The 20110-nt window shown below is 43.4% G+C and overlaps 1 protein-coding gene across 1 annotated transcript in view; it reads right to left on the bottom strand.

Moving 5' to 3' along the window:
• The window catches only part of TTC39C (tetratricopeptide repeat domain 39C), a 58751-nt gene that overhangs the window by 22110 nt on the left and 16531 nt on the right, over window positions 1-20110 (bottom strand). The window contains exon 2 of the mRNA XM_069957690.1: window positions 8563-8611. Coding sequence (XP_069813791.1) covers window positions 8563-8611 — 49 coding nt within the window. The remainder of the gene's footprint in view (window positions 1-8562; window positions 8612-20110) is intronic.

The raw sequence follows: 20110 nt of genomic DNA, 5'->3' as shown, positions 1-20110 counted from the left end.
GCTGTCAAGCCCGGCTACAATCTTGGGTCGACAACGTTATCTTCGGGAGGTCAGCCGAACCGCTCCAGCCGTCCCTCATGCCGGCCCCCCTCTGCCGCGTCATCAGCTGCTCAGCCGCGACTGGCTCAGCATAACTATGCTCAGCCAATCGCGGCTAAACAGCTGATGACGCACTGGAGGGGGGCTGGCATGAGGGACGGCTGGAGCGGTCTGGCCGGCCTCCTGAAGATGACGTTGTCGACCCAAGATGGCAGCCGGGGTCAACAGCAATTTAGTAAGTATACTGGTTCCCTTTAAGGACTGTATTTGAGGCCACCATAATACATCAGGTTGAACACTACTAGTCTGGAGGATATGTAGGTCTCTGCATGTTTATTGCTGCAAGGAGAATGTACTGATAAATGTACAACAATGAATAAGACTGTGCACATCCAATAGGAACAACATGCATGGAAACATAAAAGATAGTTGGCAGAAAAGACAAACATTTGGTCCATCTAGTCTGCCCTTTTAGTATTTCTTAGGGTAGATAGATGTTTATCCCAGGCAGGTTAACATTAAGTTACTGTGGATTTACCAACCACATCTGCTGGGCGTTTGTTCCAAGCATCTACTACTTTCTGTAAAGAAATATTTTCTTGTGCTGTTTCTGATTTCCCCCAACTAAGATTATGTCCCCTTGTTCTTGTGTTCTGCTTTTTATTTAAACACTTCCCTCTTGAATCTCATTTAGTCCTGTAACATATTTAAAGGTCTCAATCATGTCCCCCCTTTCCTCCAGACTATGCTGCATCTTTCCACATTCCCTGTAAACACATTACAGAGACCAAAGACAAGATGTGGAAAAAATAGAAGCTGCAGCCAGACCCTTCACACACATGCTCTGGGCACTGTGCGTAGCCTTTTGGTAGATGCAAAGTCCTGTATCTATCTTTAGACACAGAACTAAGCGGAGCACACCAAGGTCAGTGCTGAGCTGTGCAGTCACAGCAGTTTAGTGCGCCATTCATCCAGAAGTGACACCGCGCTCCTCATCCCTATCATAACACTGCATTACTCATACACATATATCATATAGATCTTACCATATACTTCACTATATATTGCATATTCATCAACAGTATACAGTATATAAAAGTGCTGTACTGCAAAGAGAAGGTACCCACACCGCCCCCATCACCACTGAAGTCCACAATCCAATCTGTGTCCCCATATACACTACACTCAGTTTTGTGTTTGGAGCGTAGTGAACATGAAGATGAACATGCACAAAGATGCACATTTTGCAATTATTAGATGGGAACCCATAATGATATAGTGGATCCGCTATCATGATGCCACTGGAATTACTGGGAAGTATAACCTTTGTAATCCTTTTACTCCTAGCACAGCATCTAAGTGTTTAAGTACATTGCCGTAGTGGGTGTAGAGGTGGCTATGTAAAACTGTCTGTTAGAGAAACAAATACATCACTTTAAATAGATAACATCTTTATTTCCACTTGACGTCCATGGTAAGTGCCCTGTAGGGTCCAAATATGATTTCTGACCACCTTAGAAACCCACAGATACAGCCACTGCTGGGCCTTTTGTTTCAAAATAAAAGTCAGATACAGCAATGGGGGCACGCCGTTCCCCTTTTACTCTAAACTCTTTTTGGGTGATGGAAGGGGAAGCATTTGTACCTCCTTTTGATATGTTTATGACATTGTGTATCTTTGGATTGCCGAATATGAAGAATGGGTTGGATTTATTTCCACCTTGAATAAGAATTGTCTCAATAATCACTGCAACAAGAGCTGAGCTGCAGGAACCTGGCACTACTGCTTTACAATGACCGGACCCCCCAGCTTCCTGCCCTGTGCACAGCCTAGAGCCGACTGTGGCATCCCTGCAGAAAAGCTGGGTGGCAGCGGTGGCGGGTGTCTCTAACCTACCAGTCAGATGTTAATGGCCTATCCTGAGGCTGATAGGCTATCAATGTGTGGAAAAATCCTCTAAGGCTTCCTGTACAGCCACAATTTCTTGATTTGCATGTGTTTTTTAATTAATACATGTGATATTTTTAAGTGTTGTGCTTTAGAGAAAGATATAGGAAAATGGCAGAAAAAGAAACACTGAGCCTAGTACATGCTGCAAATTAAAAAAAAAAAAAAAAAAAATCTGGCAGAAACAAAACAAAAAAAAAGCATTTGAAGCATTGTTTACAGTGCAACTTATATTATACTACTGAATTTCAACTAACACCTGCCCCAACCACTTTTAAAACCTGGCTCGGCTGGTGTAAAAGGGCAAAAAGTTGCAAGTTTTCCCACAAACCAGGAACTTCTGGAAGAATGGGGGACTCGTTCACACTGGTGTAGGGGGCCGATAAATTCACCACTGTGTCTATGGTCACAGTAAGTGATTCAGAGACAGAGAATCTCACTATACACCAGTGTTCCTCAACTCCTCCAAGGTACCCCCAACAGGTCATGATTTAAGGATTTCTTTGGTATAATTATAGTCAGTGCGTCAGAAGTCCATAGGTCTTCTCTGTATGGAATAGCCTGAAATCATGACCGCTTTGGTGTATTTAAGGACTATAGTTGAGAAGCACTGCCTTACATCATCGTCTATGAGTGAAATCTGGTCTAAAGACTTTTATTGGTAGGATGTGAGACAATAAATGATTTATTTCCCTGGAGGAATTATCCGCTCATCATCGCTGTGTCCATGGGAACTGAATGGAAATATACAGTAGCAATGCATCAGTCATCTGTCACTGACAATACAGGGGTCTCCGTAAACGGCTGCCAATGGAACATCTGTAACCTTGTAGAATACATATAACCTGCTACAGGGATAAATTGGACTGTTCATCAATGAACCAAATATAAAGCCATCATCTGATGTGATTTATAAGTAAGAATGCCGGCTGCACCAAGTTCCATTTACTAGTATATTACCGCCAGCCAGAGACTCAGCAATCCAAACACCATCAGGGCTGATGTAAATCCCAAAATGTTTAGCATTAAACAAACTGCTGCTTTGCATAATTCCTCCAAGTTAGCGTGAAGGCACATTTTCATATGCCGAGATATGAATATGTATGACGCCCAGCCGTCAGTGGTATGAGAAAGCATTTTTCAGGGTTTCAGTGATGATCAATTACCAGCTTTACATAGACAATAAAGAAGAAGAATAAATCCTTTCATGATACAAAGCAAAACGGACATTAAAAGGGTCCAGCAGCAAATGAGATACCATAAATAAGAACGTCTAGAGCTGCCTTTTAAATTCCCCACTGTTCCAGGGATTACCCCCCAGACTGTTTACTATCTGAAGTGGTGGCAGTGATCATGTCAGCATGTGCCCCGTATGACCAGTGACCAGCTGGAGTGGTCATTGGTTGGTGTATTCATTTTTTACTAGACTAAGGGCACTCTTACAGAGAGCGATGAATCTGGCCGAATCGGACGATTATCTCTCCGTGTAATAGAGAGAATGATTAGTCGACGAAACGATCAACGGCTGATCGTTTCTTTAGGTCCAGACCTAAAATCATTTAGGTCCGTGCAGCTCTTGCTGTCCTATAGTCAGCCCCTGTAATTGCTCAGTAAGCGAGTGCCAATTTAGCAGATCAGTGCCCGTTTACAGTCTACAATTGGGCCGTCTTAGGGTCCATTTACACGGAAAGACTATCTGCCAAAGATTTGAAGCCAAAGCCAGTAATGGATTTAAAAAGAGGAGAAATCTCAGGCTTTTCTTTATGACCTGATCTCTGTTTCTGGCTTTGGCTTCAAATCTTTGGCAGATAATCTGTGTAAAAGGACCCTAATAGGACCCTTACTGTAACAGCCTGAAATCTCAATTATTTTCCGAATTTGAGTCCATGTTGGCCATTACAGTTGACCAAAGTGAGCATAGATTGTCAGGGACCCCAGGCAAAGGATGCAGGATCGTTTTGAGATCATTCTGGGTACATTCTTTCCTGAAAGACCATTTGTGGGCCACATTTCTTTTTTTTAATCGCCAAAGGCTGAAAACTATCAGCATCTTTCTACACAATGAAAGGCAGCCATTGGTCGACCTAAATAATGTTGAGAAGTTGAATTTCAACAACGAGCAATCATTTTGGTTTTATTTAGCTTTATCAACTTTAAAAGGGAAACTATCAGCAGGTTAGCCGAATCTAACCTTCTGATATCTCCCTTTTGAGCACGGGGCACTGAGGATAAAGGTATGTCTATTACCTTCATCCTCATCGCCTTTTCCATGTAATTATATCCACAGGCTAATTGATTACTTTAGAGCACTGGAGGTGGGACTACTGCTACATTGATATTTATTAGAAGGGGCGGGCTGTCCGCGGGTGGATCGATGCTCTTGGAGGGGTAGTCTTGCGCCTAGTTACCCTGTGGATTTAACCTGTGGCAATGAGGATGAAGGTAAGAGACTTACTTTCATCCTCAGTGTCCAGTGCACAAAAGGGAAATATCATCAAATTTGTCTAACCTGCTGATAATTTCCATTTAAAGAGACTAGGTGTCAGTAGATTTCTGCTGTCCTATCTCAGGGTAGCATAAACTAGTGACAGAGAAACTAAACAGATGGATGTATCATTTACATTGTTCTGTGCAGCTGATCCAGAGATATCCTCCAGAGTAACATGCACAATAAGTAGTCCTGTCCATTATGTGCATGAGTAGTCATCATTTTTCACGAGAAGCAGGAAACTCCGCCCACCAACTGCTGATTGGCAGTTATCTATCCATGCTGTGTACAGGCAGTCGACTGTCAATCAGCAGCTTGAGGGTGGGGGAGGGGTGTGGTAAGAATCCTATTCTCCTGCATATTAGGAGAACGGCTGAACAGAATGATGTAAGTGATACACTGATCTGTTTAGCATTACTGTCAGTAGTTTATGCTGCCCTCACTTAAGGCAACATAAACCACCTAGTGACAGATTTCCGTTAATCTAAGTGGTCTGGCAGGGCAACACGTACATGATGTATCTGCCTTATGGCTACTGGAGCAAATTAAACTATTCGGAATAAAAAAAGATTCCAGGAACCAAGAAGTTGTGGGGGAGCTGTACAAACAGTCTCTTTCTGCTGCACACTAAGACATAACTTTATGTGAACTGTGACTGTAAACACTCTCCTTTCGCTACTGTTGGTGTGATGTCATCCTGCCATCCAGTCGCCTAGAGTAGAACAGATCTGTCTATCTAGTCTCCTGCAGAAGAACAGATCTGACACTTCTTTTTCTTTCTTTTACCATTCTGCACAGCACAGCTGAAAAGTGAGATGTACAAAACACGAAGCGTCAGCCTTCTGTGTTTCAGTATAGACAGGGGATTAATGGAATCGTGCCAAATTCTCAATTGGAAGCCATGTGGGAATGTTAACAGAGGGTCTCCTCAGTCTGAGAGATCCACTGTTCTATACCAAAATACAAAGCTTTATTCTTTCATTTTATAAACTTTTTATTCAATTTTCCAAAGAAAAACATTTAAAAAAAAAAGAAAGATATAGGACATATACAGTAGTTACAACATGTCCAAACTGGCAAAACAGTCAGAAGGTTACCATCATCTTAAAGCGCAACATAGACAACTATTCGTGCTTAAAGCGTAACTGTCATATTTTTTTTTATTGCAGAAATCAGTAGTATAAGCAATTTTTAATAAACTCTGTAATAGGTTTTATCAGCCAAAAAAACCTCCTTCTGTACTCAAGAAGCAATCTCCCAGCCTCCCCTCCTGACTTCTTATCTGTGCATTATCAGGCAAACACGTCTTCATTACAGAGAAGCCAGTGAAGACGGACTCTGCTCTCTCCATTGTAAGCCTATGAAGGGGGGAGGGGCTGAGGGAGATGAGGGAGCAGGAAGAGGTGACATGAAGGTCAGCTGTTTGTAGACTCTCTGGGCACCTAAACCGCAGGATTCTGGGGTCAGAAAGGTCAGTGCTTATCTATGATCTTACTGAGAGAAGATTGCAGGGTGTTGTGCTTTGCAGAAATCCTCCGTGCTCAGTCACCAATAGATTATCTGACAGATTTTTTTGAGCCAAAGCCAGGAATGGACTGTACACAGAGAAGAGGTAACAAAGAAAAGACTGAGATTTCTCCTCTTTTCAAATCCATTCCTGGCTTTGGCTTAAAAGAAATCTGTCAGATAATCTGTTGGTGTAATAGAGCCTAGGGCTGGGCGATATTGGCCTAAATCAATATCGCGGTTTATCGCACATGTAGTTGCGGTAACGATAATTGGACGATAAATATGACACGCCCCTTTGCAAGCCACACCCACTTAAGGTTAAAAAAAAAATGGAACTCACTGAGCAGCAACTCAAGGCAGTGAATTTAGTCTATTATCATTATTATTATTATTTGTCCTTATTAGGGGGTCTCAGCAGAGTTATACAGCTACATACACACAGGAGGGGGACAGATCTCTATATATACACACACACAGGAGGGGGGCAGGTCTCTGTATATATACACACAGGAGGGGACAGGTATATATATATATATACACACACACACACACACACACACACGAGGAAGAGGGACAGGCTGCTATATATACACACACAGAGGGGGACAGGTCGCTATATATACACACAGGAGAAAGGGGGACAGGTTGCTATATATACACTATGTACACACAGGATGGGACAGGTCCCCCTTCCTCCTGTGTGTACATAATATATATATATGGGCCTGTCCTTCTTCCTCGTGTGTGTATAGGGACCTGTCCCCCTTCCTCCTGTGTGTATAGCGACCTGTCCCCCTTCCTCCTGTGTATATAGAGTGACCTGTCCCCCTTCCTCCTGTGTATATAGAGTGACCTGTCCCCCTTCCTCCTGTGTATATAGAGTGACCTGTCCCCCTTCCTCCTGTGTATATAGAGTGACCTGTCCCCCTTCCTCCTGTGTATATAGAGTGACCTGTCCCCCTTCCTCCTGTGTATATAGAGTGACCTGTCCCCCTTCCTCCTGTGTATATAGAGTGACCTGTCCCCCTTCCTCCTGTGTATATAGAGCGACCTGTCCCCCTTCCTCCTGTGTGTATAGGGACCTGTCCCCCTTCCCCCTGTGTGTATAGGGACCTGTCCCCCTTCCCCCTGTGTGTATAGGGACCTGTCCCCCTTCCTCCTGTGTGTATAGGGACCTGTCCCCCTTCCCCCTGTGTGTATAGGGACCTGTCCCCCTTCCTCCTGTGTATATAGAGTGACCTGTCCCCCTTCCTCCTGTGTATATAGAGCGACCTGTCCCCCTTCCCCCTGTGTGTATAGGGACCTGTCCCCCTTCCTCCTGTGTATATAGAGTGACCTGTCCCCCTTCCTCCTGTGTATATAGAGCGACCTGTCCCCCTTCCCCCTGTGTGTATAGGGACCTGTCCCCCTTCCTCCTGTGTGTATAGGGACCTGTCCCCCTTCCTCCTGTGTGTATAGGGACCTGTCCCCCTTCCTCCTGTGTGTATAGGGACCTGTCCCCCTTCCCCCTGTGTGTATAGGGACCTGTCCCCCTTCCTCCTGTGTGTATAGGGACCTGTCCCCCTTCCTCCTGTGTGTATAGGGACCTGTCCCCCTTCCCCCTGTGTATATATAGGGACCTGTCCCCTTCCTCCTGTGTGACAGCTCTGCTATTCCAGGTACAGACAGCCTGTGTGCACATGGGGAAACCACTTTCTCCTTTAGCCTCTGCCTGTCAGTGATAAGATCTGGAGCAGCAGAGACGAGTAAGCGGCTCCTCCGTGCAGTAGCTGCCGCTAGTCAGACACTGTCTCTTTCTCTGGCTACAATGCTGCGGCTGCAGTGTGTTATCTCCTGGAGAGCGGTGCCGGCTAGTTACGGGGGAGGGCTGTGTGAGGCAGAAGCACACAGTAGTAGCTTACCTCCTGAACGCTGCTGCTGTTACACGGAGGGGGATATCTGTGGCAGCGTGACAGTGACTGGGGCCTGGGAACCGCTCTGGCTCCAGGTCACTGCTCTGCGCGCCCTGTTTGAATGGACGGCAGTGACTGGAGGGGGAGGGGCAGAGCGGTCACCCCAGCAGAAGCTGTCCGGTCTGTGCTGCGCGCGCTGCCCGGGTAGGGGAGAGCAGGACACCCCGAGGCTGCGGGGCTCAGTGTCTGCCTCTTGGGGGGTCCTGAGAGAGATCAGCCAGATCCCTGGACTGTAGTGTCGGAGCTCAGTGATCCCCCTCCTGTCTGGGGCCTGGGATAAGACTCCTCTCTTCCGCTGCAGCCACGTCCTGCCTGGCTCTGGCATCCCTGCGTCTCTGCACATAAAGCACCCAAAACTGTGAAATACCGCAGATACCGTCCTGGCAAAGTTGAGGTCGGTTAACCGACGCCAGAGACGGTATCGGTATTTTCACGGTATACCGCCCAGCCCTAATAGAGCCCTTACCCTAAATAGGAAAATGGCAGCAAATAAAGTACAATCTTGTTCCGACATACACTAAGATATATGTCAACAAATGGGATTTATAAGGAAGGTCAACAAACAAGAGCGGAACTACTGCTAACACTGTAAAAGATAGATAATCTGAAAGTACCGAAACACTTACCAGAAAGCTGACAAAACTAGCTCCAAAGCTCATCAATGGGCTGTGATTCCTACAAAACAAAAAAGTGGTTGCACGGTTACACAGGGGAAGAACTGCAGGCAATTGTGAAGAAAAGACATTTCATTACATATTACTATAACAGGGGATTTAATGACGAAGGTGCTGAAAAGGTAGATCAGAAAATTACTTTACGTTTTTCTCCTTTAGTTAATGTCGCTGTCCTCTTGCCCGAGATAGCATTGTCCAACTGGAATAGCAATGACTGTCACCTAGTTTTTCTTATACTAAAGAGAACAGGGGCTCCAGCATGTAAACGGTGTGGCGGGCCCAGCATGTAAATGGTAAGGCGGGCTTAGCATGTAAACGGGGGGAGCAAGGATGCTCATCAGTCCTGTGGATAGGTCATGTTTGAATCTTAGGATAACCCCATTAATCTCAGAGATTGCTCTATAGGATTCACAAAAACCTCTCTCACATGCACAGACTACCTCCTCATTTACAGCTTGTGTATTACCAGGGGGGCACTGCTAGTTCCCACTTTATTTGATGACGCTGGATACTCATCATTCTATCTCCAGCATAAATACTTGTGTATAGATGAGTAAACCACACCCAAGCTGAAGACAAAAGAGGTGCTGTTTCTGGAAGAAAACGGACATGTTTTTAAAAGCATGGATAACCCCTTTAACCTGGATCATAAATTTTGCATTTGTAAGCAATCTTTAAAAACCCTGCATTTGCCCCCGTATAGATAGAACTATTCAACGGCTATTTTTGGAATAAAGCAAAGTGGAAAGCTGTAGACTTAAAAAAAAAAAAATCAAACAATTTTTGATCCTACGCTTTCCCATAATCCCTTGTGTGCTCCTAAATTTCATTGTATTACTCCGCAAATTGCCTTTCATAGCTGTGGAGCTTTCTGTAAAGACAGATGCTGAAGGCCATGAGTGTTTCACTCGCTGTCGTCACATGAAACGCTTGTACATTTTGTAAGATGCTTTAGAAATCTCCAGTCCATTGATTTACCTAGCGAAGCCATTATGAGAGCCCGGCTGTGGGAGCGATGAAATAATGGATGAGTCACTGCATAGCTCAGCGCCAGCAACCCACAAATTACTCCAAATGATCTATATTTACAAATCCTCCGCCGATTTCTTGAAATAACAGGGAAAATGTATTTTATGCACATTCAGAAAAATCTATTATGTCCTTTAATCACTTCCTTGCACATTAAAGCTTCCATTACAGCTGTACTTTACCCAGCCGGAGCAGTCACATCGTAACCTTGTGCCAAACGCCAAAAATGCTGACCAATATAAATAACTACTGGATGTTAATAAAGTTACAAGCCATTCGCTATATCAGATCAGTCCGAGAAGGCAGATGCTTGTTCATCACATGGTAGATCACATATCTGACCTATATGGAGAGCCCTGCAGGCAAACAGAAGACTAGACCAGATAACACTGGCACAACCTGCAGAACACCCAATTTGTTGCAGACATTTCTGTAACTGTTCCATACATCTCAATGAGACTGTACCTGCAGAAGAGCACAATTTCGGCAGCAGGCCCCATTCACATGGATGTCTTTAATTATTCTGCGTACATTTCACATGGGATAGGTGTGAACATATGATACAAGTTGTTATAATTTCGGCTTCTGCGGTGGTTACATGGCCCGCACTCACAATGTCATACATGTACAGCAATCTGAGGAAAGTGCACCCTGCAGGTGACATGCATATACAACATATCTATTAGAAGGGTAATGGTGTCTGACAAGCCTTGATTCCTACAGAGACAAAGCAGGGTCAGGCACCAATGAAAAAAGTGACGGTAGTTAACAATCAGCAGCCCATCAGTATTTCACAATGGGTTGCCATTCAATTTGCTGGGCTATAAGGCAACTAAGTATAGTACAGTAAGTCTAGTAAGTCCTATGACAGCAAAAAGGGGAAAAAGACCTATGTGTATGTGACACTACCCCTGTGTTACCAGCACAGGTGATATAGCCCCATGCTATATGTTACAGGTGAGTATTCTGTAGCAAAGCATTTATGGCTGCTTTATTATTATACTGCTTATGGTATAAGGATGCTGCTAAAAGTACTAAACTAAGAAACAAGGACTACGAAAGCCCATAAACCCCATCACAGGATAAGCTTACATAATGGCTGGCAGAAGAGGTAATCTAATTTTGGTCCATCAGACACAAATTAAACATTCATAAATGGGATTTTGTATTCTGTCTGTAAGTCCTGTACCCCGCACATAACACATTACATGTGATCCCACATTGGTCAGACACAAAGAAATAGAAACATAGACATTTTCCCCATAAAAAATGTAATTTCTTGTCAAATTCAAAGCCTGATGCTCAATCCTTTGCTCTTCACCAGGATCCCACAGCACAGGCGTATGACCAGTTTTCTATTTGAGTAATATTAAAGTCCTAGAAAACACCTTTAAGTCAGACTCCAGGCAAGTTTCCCTACTTAGTAAAGTGGGGCTGCCCTTCCCTTTAAATAAGAGTTGGCAAAAACTGGGTACACTGGGGGTCTGCTACCTGTCTGCTGCTAGCTTTATGCCCACCTTCTCTGATATTACATTTTGCTTGACAGCTATTGGCTAAAGTTTCACTTCATGGAATTCCAGCTGTGCCCACCTAATATATAAATTTATTTTATTTTTTTCCCCAGTGCAAACAATAAGATTAGAGATGAGCGAACCTTGAGCATGCTCGAGTCGATCCGAACCCGAACGTTTGGCATTTGATTAGCGGTGGCTGCTAAAGTTGGATAAAGCCCTAAGGCTATGTAGAAAACATGGATATAATCATTGGCTGTATCCGTGTTTTCCAGACAACCTTAGAGCTTTATCCAAGTTCAGCAGCCCCAGCTAATCAAATGCCGAACGTTCGGGTTCGGATCGACTTGAACTCTAACCCGGTTCGCTCATCTCTAAATAAGATGCATTGCCACCTTCGCCTCAAAACCATTCCCTGAATCCAATCTTTTCTCACCCCTGACTGCTAAACTGCTGGTACATGCTCTCCTTATCTCTCGCTTGGAATACTAACTACTAACATCCTCCTCTCTGGTCTTCCATCTAACACCCTTGTTCCCCTCCAGTCTGCTGCCCAACTAATCCACCTTTCCCCTTACTTCACCTCTGTCTCTCCCCTTTGCCAGTTCCTTTACTGGCTCCCATTGCCCAGCAAATTCATTTTATATTGTTGACCATGACATACAAGGCCATCCATAACCTGTCCCCTCCATATATCTCTGACCTGATATCCCGCTCTCACACAACCTCTGATCCTCCGACAACCTCCTTCTGTACTCCCCCCTTGTTCGTACCTCACACAACCAAGGTTTTTCCTGAGCCTCCCCCATATTCTAGGGCTCTCTACTCTGACATGTCTACTCTAATCCACCATCAAGACCTGCAAAAGTAACCTGAAAACCCATCTCTTTAAACTAGGCTACAACTTATAAAAATTCTGCATCACACTTTGGCTAGCCTCTGTTGGCATCCCACTGTTCTTTACATACGTTAAGCATAAATTATTTATGTTAAAATACATTAAAATGACAATTTGAGGCTACTATGCCATGGGAATTCAGTATTGGGATGACATGTGCTTTATACACTGTGTAAATATTCTACAAACTGGGCAAGCATCGCCCATGGTAAATACCGTGCAGTGTCCTACAGCGCAGTCTATATGGCTGGGTGCTGGATTTCATCACAATGATATGAGTATTAGCTATCCACTAGAAAATAGCCACACAGAGGCCACAGGTTAGCAGAAGGAATACCAAATATTGGCTGAAGCAATGGAAAACAATTCTGCATTATTATTTGGAAGTCTGAGGGGTGAATGTGAATTAATCTGGATGCCATAATCTCTACCTGAACAAGTGCAGGGCCCAACTGCAGGAGCTGGAGAAAGAAGCATAGATCAAAGAGCCGTATGGCACAATGGCATAAGGGAGGACATTTCAGGCATCAGAAAGATAATGTCCCCCTGGCCAAAGCAAGATCTATTTAATAACAAAAATTATAATAAAAAAAAAATGATATAGTGGAGTAGATTGCACAGAGCTATAGTCCTTAGCCTATGAAATGAATAAGTAGAGATGAGCGAACCTGCTGAAAGTTCGAGTTTGCAAAAACCAGAACGATCAGCATTTGAATCCCGCTGCCGAGAGAAGATGGATACAGCCGGAGGACTGCCTGGAAAACATGGATACAGCTATAGGCTTCGTGTGAACCCAAACTTTCCTCACTCATTTCTAGAGATGAGCGAATTTACAGAACAAATAAAGCAAATTGCTTTGTTTGCTCAGCAATCTGCTTATCAGCCTGCTGCTTTTGAAGTCCGTGCTCCTCCGTGCCACTCCACCCCGGATGTGTGGAAAAGCTGGATCCAGTCCTGGGAAACTTCTTCCAGGACTGGATCCAGCTTTTCCAGCCACCAGGGACAGAGCGGCACAGACTTCAAAGGCAGAAGGCTGATAAGCAGATTGCTGAGCAAACAAAGCAATTCACTTCATTTGTTCTGTAAATTTGCTCATTTCTAGTTTTTAGTTATAATGATTTTGTTCCTCCATTACATTTTTAGATGCATTAATAACTTTTTATCTGTTCAATGAGCCTGTCTGCTATTCTAGTCAATGACTCACGGAAGAGGGAATAATGGCTATTGATCAAAACCAACCAGAGAGGTTCAATATAAACAGAACATACATGGTAATGTGGTAAAGTCAAGAGCTATGTCATCACCAGAGAACTCCAATTAACTGTCACCAGATTCCTACAACATCTTATGGAATATGCAGTTCATCATTAGTGGAGCTACCACGTCTTCAGTAACCTTACTGCACATCTCCATGCTGTACGACCTTGGTAAAGTGATGTCATCAAGGAGACACTAAAGCATTAGGAGTCTCTTCACTGCCAAATTCTGAAGTCAACAGCGTTGCCAACGTAATTCTTTAAACAGATCTGCCAGGACATATGATATATATGACACTGGTGAGATTTTACAATTTGAAACTATTCAGTCAGTAGATAAGGCTAGCTTCACACGGCATTTCTGTGTACATTTAATGTATACCTTTTATACTGTTAAAAGGAATAAAAAAGTATAAATTCCACACAGCAGGATTCATTTCCCATTGACAAAAAAACCCGCATTGCAACATACAAGTTTTTAGTTGCATGCAAAAAATAATTAGACTGACTGCATTTTTGTGTACCCGGTGGAAACTCTGCTGCAGTTTTTTTAAAAGTCATCTCCTTAGGCTGTGTTTACATGGAGTAAAACTGGCGGAAAATTCCGCCAGCCTCAGTGTCAGAGTAAGGGCCAGTTCACACGGAGTAAAACTGGCACGTGCCTCCTCTTTTTCCACGCGGAGAGGAGGTGCGCGAGCCTCCCAGAGACTGCCAGTATGACTCTGAGGCTGGTGGATTCCGCAGCGTAGAATTCCGCCAGAATTGACAAGTCCATTCTTTCGTGCGGAGAGGAGGTGCGCGAGCCTCCCATAGACTGCCAGTATGACACGGAGGCTGGTGGGATTCCGCGGCAGAGTAAAACTGGCGGAATTCTCCGCCGCGGAATCCTGCCAGCCTCCGTGTCATACTAGCAGTCTATGGAAGGCTTGCACGCCTCCTCTCCGGGCGGAAGAATTGACTTTTCAATTCTTCCAAGAGGAGGCACGCGCCAGTTTTACTCCGTGTGAACTGGCCCTTACTTTGTACAGTTATCGGCACCATCCACAACCTTGGATGCTGCACATATTATATATACCTGTGTAAAACTTGTCTGTGTATTCTTCCGGCTCTAAAATCTTATTTTTATTGGACAGTGTAATTTCATCTGTGAACAGTGTCACCAAGACGGGGTGTCACAGCAGATGGACCATCTCTTGTTTGGGAGCCCCTTCTAGGTGACACTGTCCACTGATGAAATGAAGCGATTTTAGAGCAGAAAAAAGGCAAACACAATAGGTATATAGGTATATTGAATGTGCAGATAATCCACATCACACTTACAGGGAACTTGTCACCATTAAAATGCTATCTAATCTATAAGCACCATGTCATACAGCAGGAAAACTGAGCAGATCGATATATATCTATGTAGGAAAATATTCAGCATAACTGAATTTATTGGTGGAAACCTCTGCTTTTACTATTTTCAGGAGTCCATTGAAAGCATGGAAAAATCTGACATTTCAAATCAGTAACGCTGCGTTTACACGGAACGATTATCTTGCGGATTTGCACGATAACTATCGAATTCGAACGTTAATCGTACGTGTAAACGCAGCGAACGATCAAGCGACGAGCGAGAAATCGTTCATTTTGATCTTTAAACATGTTCTCAAATAGTCGTTGGTCGTTCGCAAAAAATTCGCAGATCGTTCCATGTAAACAGTCGTTCACCGATTTAACCTATGTGCGAGATAGGCTTAAGAAATCGCAAAACGATTGCAAAACGATTTTTCCGTACGATATATCGTACCGTCTGAACGCTGACCGTTATAAAAAAATTGTTACTTCTAAATCGTTAATCGTACGATCAGGCGATTTATCGCTCCGTGTAAACGCAGCATAAGGCTGCATCTGTTAAATTTCCAGACCCATAGGCTTCTATTAGGCACCGACACCCTCCATTTTTTTTTTCTTGAAAGATGTCCTTTCCGGAAAATGTCCTCTATTTGTCTGCAATCTTGGCTTGGATGACCCCATAGAAGCCTACGGGAGCATTTTGAATTCCGGATAAACCCAAATGTGCATCCAGAAACTGGTTGGAATTTCAGATGTGTTGCTAGGCCCCCTGGGCCACCATCAGTACTCAGGCAAGTACCATTGGGTGTTGTGTCTGGCCCTTTAACTGTACACAGAAGTGCATACAGTTAAATGGGGTGACTGTAAATGACAGGGCGAGGAGCTATTGGATCATTGTCCTGTTAATCAATCTTGTGGCCAAAGGAAGCATAATGTCTCTGGCCTCTGCGCACGAGTGACGTCACTACCAAGCAGGAGGGGTAAGGAGAAGCTGGAAGATTGCAGTGCTGCAGTCGTACAGGTGAGGTGAGTATGGCTTTTTATTTATTTTTAATTATTTACAGTTTTACGGTCAGGAAATACTGAATGTTTCCTGGAGCATTTCCTGATCAGTATTTCCTGACACAGACACAGATTCTGCATGAGGCCTAAATAACAGGTTATACTGAACTTTTCCCACAAAAATATATATCATGATTCTGCTTAGCTTTTCCTGCTCTAAAACAACAAAACTGATAGTCCCATGTAACTCTTATGTGTGTTTAGCTGTAAACCTGTAAGCTTATCCTTGTACCAAACTACAAGAAGTGCACAACCACATCCCCAACCTCAGCCACTGAACTTTAGCAACAGCATATGCCATGCCTAGAGCAAGTCCGCACATCACGATAGGACAGTATGAAGAGAGAGGCAGATATGTAATGCAGCAAATATGGTACTGTACTGAGCTCAGCACTTCTTATTACTTATACCAGGCCAGAACATAGGTAATTACCTGTAATGAGCTTACAATATGAGCTTCTTCCATCTGAAAATACTATCTGACCTTATGCTAACACTGGCGGTGACCACACTAGAGCTTCATGTCATAAGTAGATGCTTCATGTAGATAGTGCTAGAGGTGATAGCGAGGGGCTACCTATACAAACAATGCATAGAGAGGAGGGGGTGCCGTTCATAGTATGATAGAAGGGAACGGTAACAACAAGGGCCTCTAAGAATGAATGCGGGAATATGGTTGTTATGTGAGGTTATGTGTGACTATGTGCGATAAACTCTCCAATATGTGCATTGAGTTTGCAGGTTCTCCAATGTATATGTGGGTTTTCTCTCCAATATGGGCATTAAGTTTGCAGGTTCTCCAATGTATATGTGGGTTTTCTCTCCAATATGGGCATTAAGTTGGCATCGCCCTGTCACTGAATGTCTGAGCAGGCAATTGTTCCACCAGGCCGTGATGTTGCAACTGGAAGAGCTGGTAAGTATAGTATGCATGGTAAGTATACCATGTCTTTAATCTTCCCTCAGCCACTTCCATTGTGCTTTTTTTTTTTTTTAATTTCTTGCGACTTCTCCTTTAGACGGGTAGTGTACATTACAGCGGCACTGGCTATGCCATGTTAACATCAACACAATCCTCTAGTCTGGGTAGTAATGGATGGAAAAACCCACTACAGGTGGAAGAAGTAGTTCTCACTATGGAGGACCATTCACCCTATGCAGGTGAAGCCCACCTTATGGCGTCCTCCATATTATTTACCATCATCAATCCTGAGACTTTATTTGGTTACAAAGACGCTGACAAGTTCATACAGAGAAACTTGTAAATTATTTACAGGACAAACGTTACAGGAATCAATAAAGGAGCTAAACGTCTATTCCCCTAAAAGCTACAACTACTGCACCTGCTCTTGTAAGCACCGAGACAGCAAGCACTGCAATATGTACTGAGAGCGTGTCCGCAGGAAGGAGCTCACAGAGAGGCCATAAAGATGTCACTTATCATCCTTCTACAGGCTCCCACTGGCCTAAAGGGGAACAGCTGGGTCCCCAATTGGTCCCTAACAGGTCTCGGCCTTTTCCTGCAATTTGTAAAGTGACCGCCCGTTTTGTGCAATTACATAACCACTGACATGGTACAACATGGACTCGCCCTCGTCTACCTCTTGTGTTGTATCATTTGGTTTACAAAAAGTTTTTATTGATTTTCAATCTTAAACAGTATACAAATAATAGGCCAACATAGGCCAAATATAACGGGGTCAAACAGTATGGCCGACATGACAATACTATTAAATATGGAAATAACCACATTGTGTGAGTAGACAGCCTTATCTAATAAAATAAAGGAATGCAAATGAAATACGAAACTCTGAGCCCTATCAGGAATATTCACTTCTTCCAACTACTCCAGGAACTATAGAATAGAACATAGAACCATATTGTCGGCAGAAAAAGACCACTGGGTTTATCTAGTCTGCCCTTTTAGTATTTACTTTCTTATTATCTTAGGATAGATATATGGTTTATCCCAGGCAGGTTTATATTCTGTTATTGGAGATTTACCAACCACATCTGTTGGAAGTTTGTTCCAAGTATCTACTACTCTTTCAGTAAAGTAATATTTTCTCACGTTGCTTCTGATCTTTCCCCCAGATAACCTCTCACTGTGTCCTCTTGTTCTTGAGCTTAGTTTTTTGTACTAAAAACACTTCCCTCCTGAACCTTATTTAGTCCTTTAACATACTTAAAGGTTTCAATCATGTCCCCCCTTTCCCTTCTTTCCTCCAGGCTATACAGATTACAACCGACAATAAAGAAAGGCAGACAAAAAAAAAAAAATGGAGGAGGACTAGATAAGTACAAAGTATGCAACATCCCTTGCACCTCCCTCCTGTCTTGCACATAAGAAGGGATGCCACATCTTATGAAACCATTCTTAACAGTCAAGTAGAGTGAAATGAAGACGATCGTTGATCATGATCCAGTTTGACCTAAATTTAACTAATTTGCTTTCTTCCATGAGGTGGCAGCAGCAATATTAGCTGCTATCAACAAAAAGGCCACAAATTGTTTAGTGGCTTTAGGCATCTGTGGAATCTTAACATTCAGTAATGCATATATTTTGCTGTAGAGCTCAATTTACCAGGCAGAGCAGTCAATTGTGAATAAAAGATAGATAGAACACGAGATCCCATAGATGATTCAACGCAAGGACGTTCAAAAACAGTGGTAATGCGACGTCCGTAGCCCTTGCCTTCGATGCAGTTAGATAATGTAAAATTTGATTTTAAATTTCAGCATCTGGTAAATTATGCATGGACTGGAAATAATCTTTCAGACAAATCCCATGCCTACAGTATAAAAAAAGTGCCTTATCCGCCTTTGTCCGTCCATCATTTGAACCGACCGGGTTGAATGCCTAGTGAGAATTCTGGGGTGGCAAAAAGAGGGGCAGCTGGCGTATGATCAGACATGATGCCAAAAGGCTTCCACAGATGATCCCATAGAGCTAAAGTCAAAGAGAGGAGTGGGCACAGAATAGGAGAGCGCTTATGCATAGGCATCCAGGGTATCAGATGCAGCAGTACCTTCAGGCAAGCATGTTGTCCAATGGCAAGCCACAAAGGACGGGCCACCTTCCTATGTAATACAATAATTGGTGCAAGGTGGGCAGCATAATGATACTTTGTCAAATTAGGGAGCCCTAACCCCCCCATTAGTTCTGCTAGTATATAAAGTGCATTGTGCAACCCTACGACTCTGTGGACATCAGATAACGGACAGAATCTCTTTTTGAAAGCGTATCATTTGTACTATGTCAAAAGCCTATGGGCGCAGATTTACTAAAATTGTTTAGTACATGGCATGCTAGGCTTTCCAAGGACAACATATGGGCACAACACTGTGCATTGTCCTGTAAAGGCCCTAGGAAGTAGCGGAGGTATGTGTCAGGTCAGGAGCGATAGAGGTTTAGGACAATTCTTACAATGTTTTGAGATCCCTTTAATAATGGTAAGAGGCAACATACAAAGACATTCTGCCAACATCTGTTCACATCTGCATTTAGGGCTTTGTTTGGAGCCACTTCTGTTGCTGATGCCATCAAAAAAACCTACAAAAAAATAGCATTGTGCCCTATTTTATCCTGGTAAAATACTAAACACCTGGATGTAAATCTGACAGTCCCCATTAAAGTGCAGTGGATGACTGTCATGCGGGGATCCAGCACTGCACTTCATTGATTATTCAGCTTCTATGACAGAGTAGAAAAAAACAGTAAAAAAAACAACAAAAACTGGGGTCTGAACCCAGCAAAAGAAATATTCTGCTACATAGAAAGCTAAAGAAAAAAACCCACTTATTTTCTGTCTTCTTTTGTTCTCAATCAATTGCTGGTACTGTAGTTATTTTGAAGTCCAATACAATGGAATAGGCTGGTCACTGACTAGTCACCATAGATAAGAGATGCTGAATCATGGTTAGAGCTGCAGAATTACCTTCACACCAGTCCCCGCACATACATTATCCATTCTAGCTGTGGGAACATTTGTTCCAGACAACATAAACGTAGTCACACAAGTGTAGGAAACTATCGGCTATACTGGGTTTCTCTGAAAATAAGATGGGGTCTTAAAGTATTTTTTTTATGCGACAGCTGTTATTTTCTGAGAAAGACAGTAAGGCCCTACACTGTAGTTAGGCTCCTCTACTGTAAGTTCCCCTGTAGTAAGGCCCCCATTACTGTATACATCCCCCTCTGTATTTGTTCCCCCATACTATATACATCCCCCTTCTGCAGTAAACAACCCAAAACTGTATACACCACCCTTTGAAGGTAGTTCCCATACTGTATACCTCCCCCCCTCTGTAATTATTCCCTCATACTATACACAGCCCCCTTCTGCAGTAAGGCACCCCATACTGTATACAGCCCCCTTCTGCAGTAAGGCCCCCCATACTGTATA

Source organism: Dendropsophus ebraccatus, chromosome 2 (genome assembly GCF_027789765.1).
Source record: "Dendropsophus ebraccatus isolate aDenEbr1 chromosome 2, aDenEbr1.pat, whole genome shotgun sequence".
Lineage (NCBI taxonomy): Eukaryota > Metazoa > Chordata > Amphibia > Anura > Hylidae > Dendropsophus > Dendropsophus ebraccatus.
The sequence above is the reverse complement of the archived record's forward strand: the minus strand, read 5'-3'. Positions and strand labels throughout refer to the sequence as shown.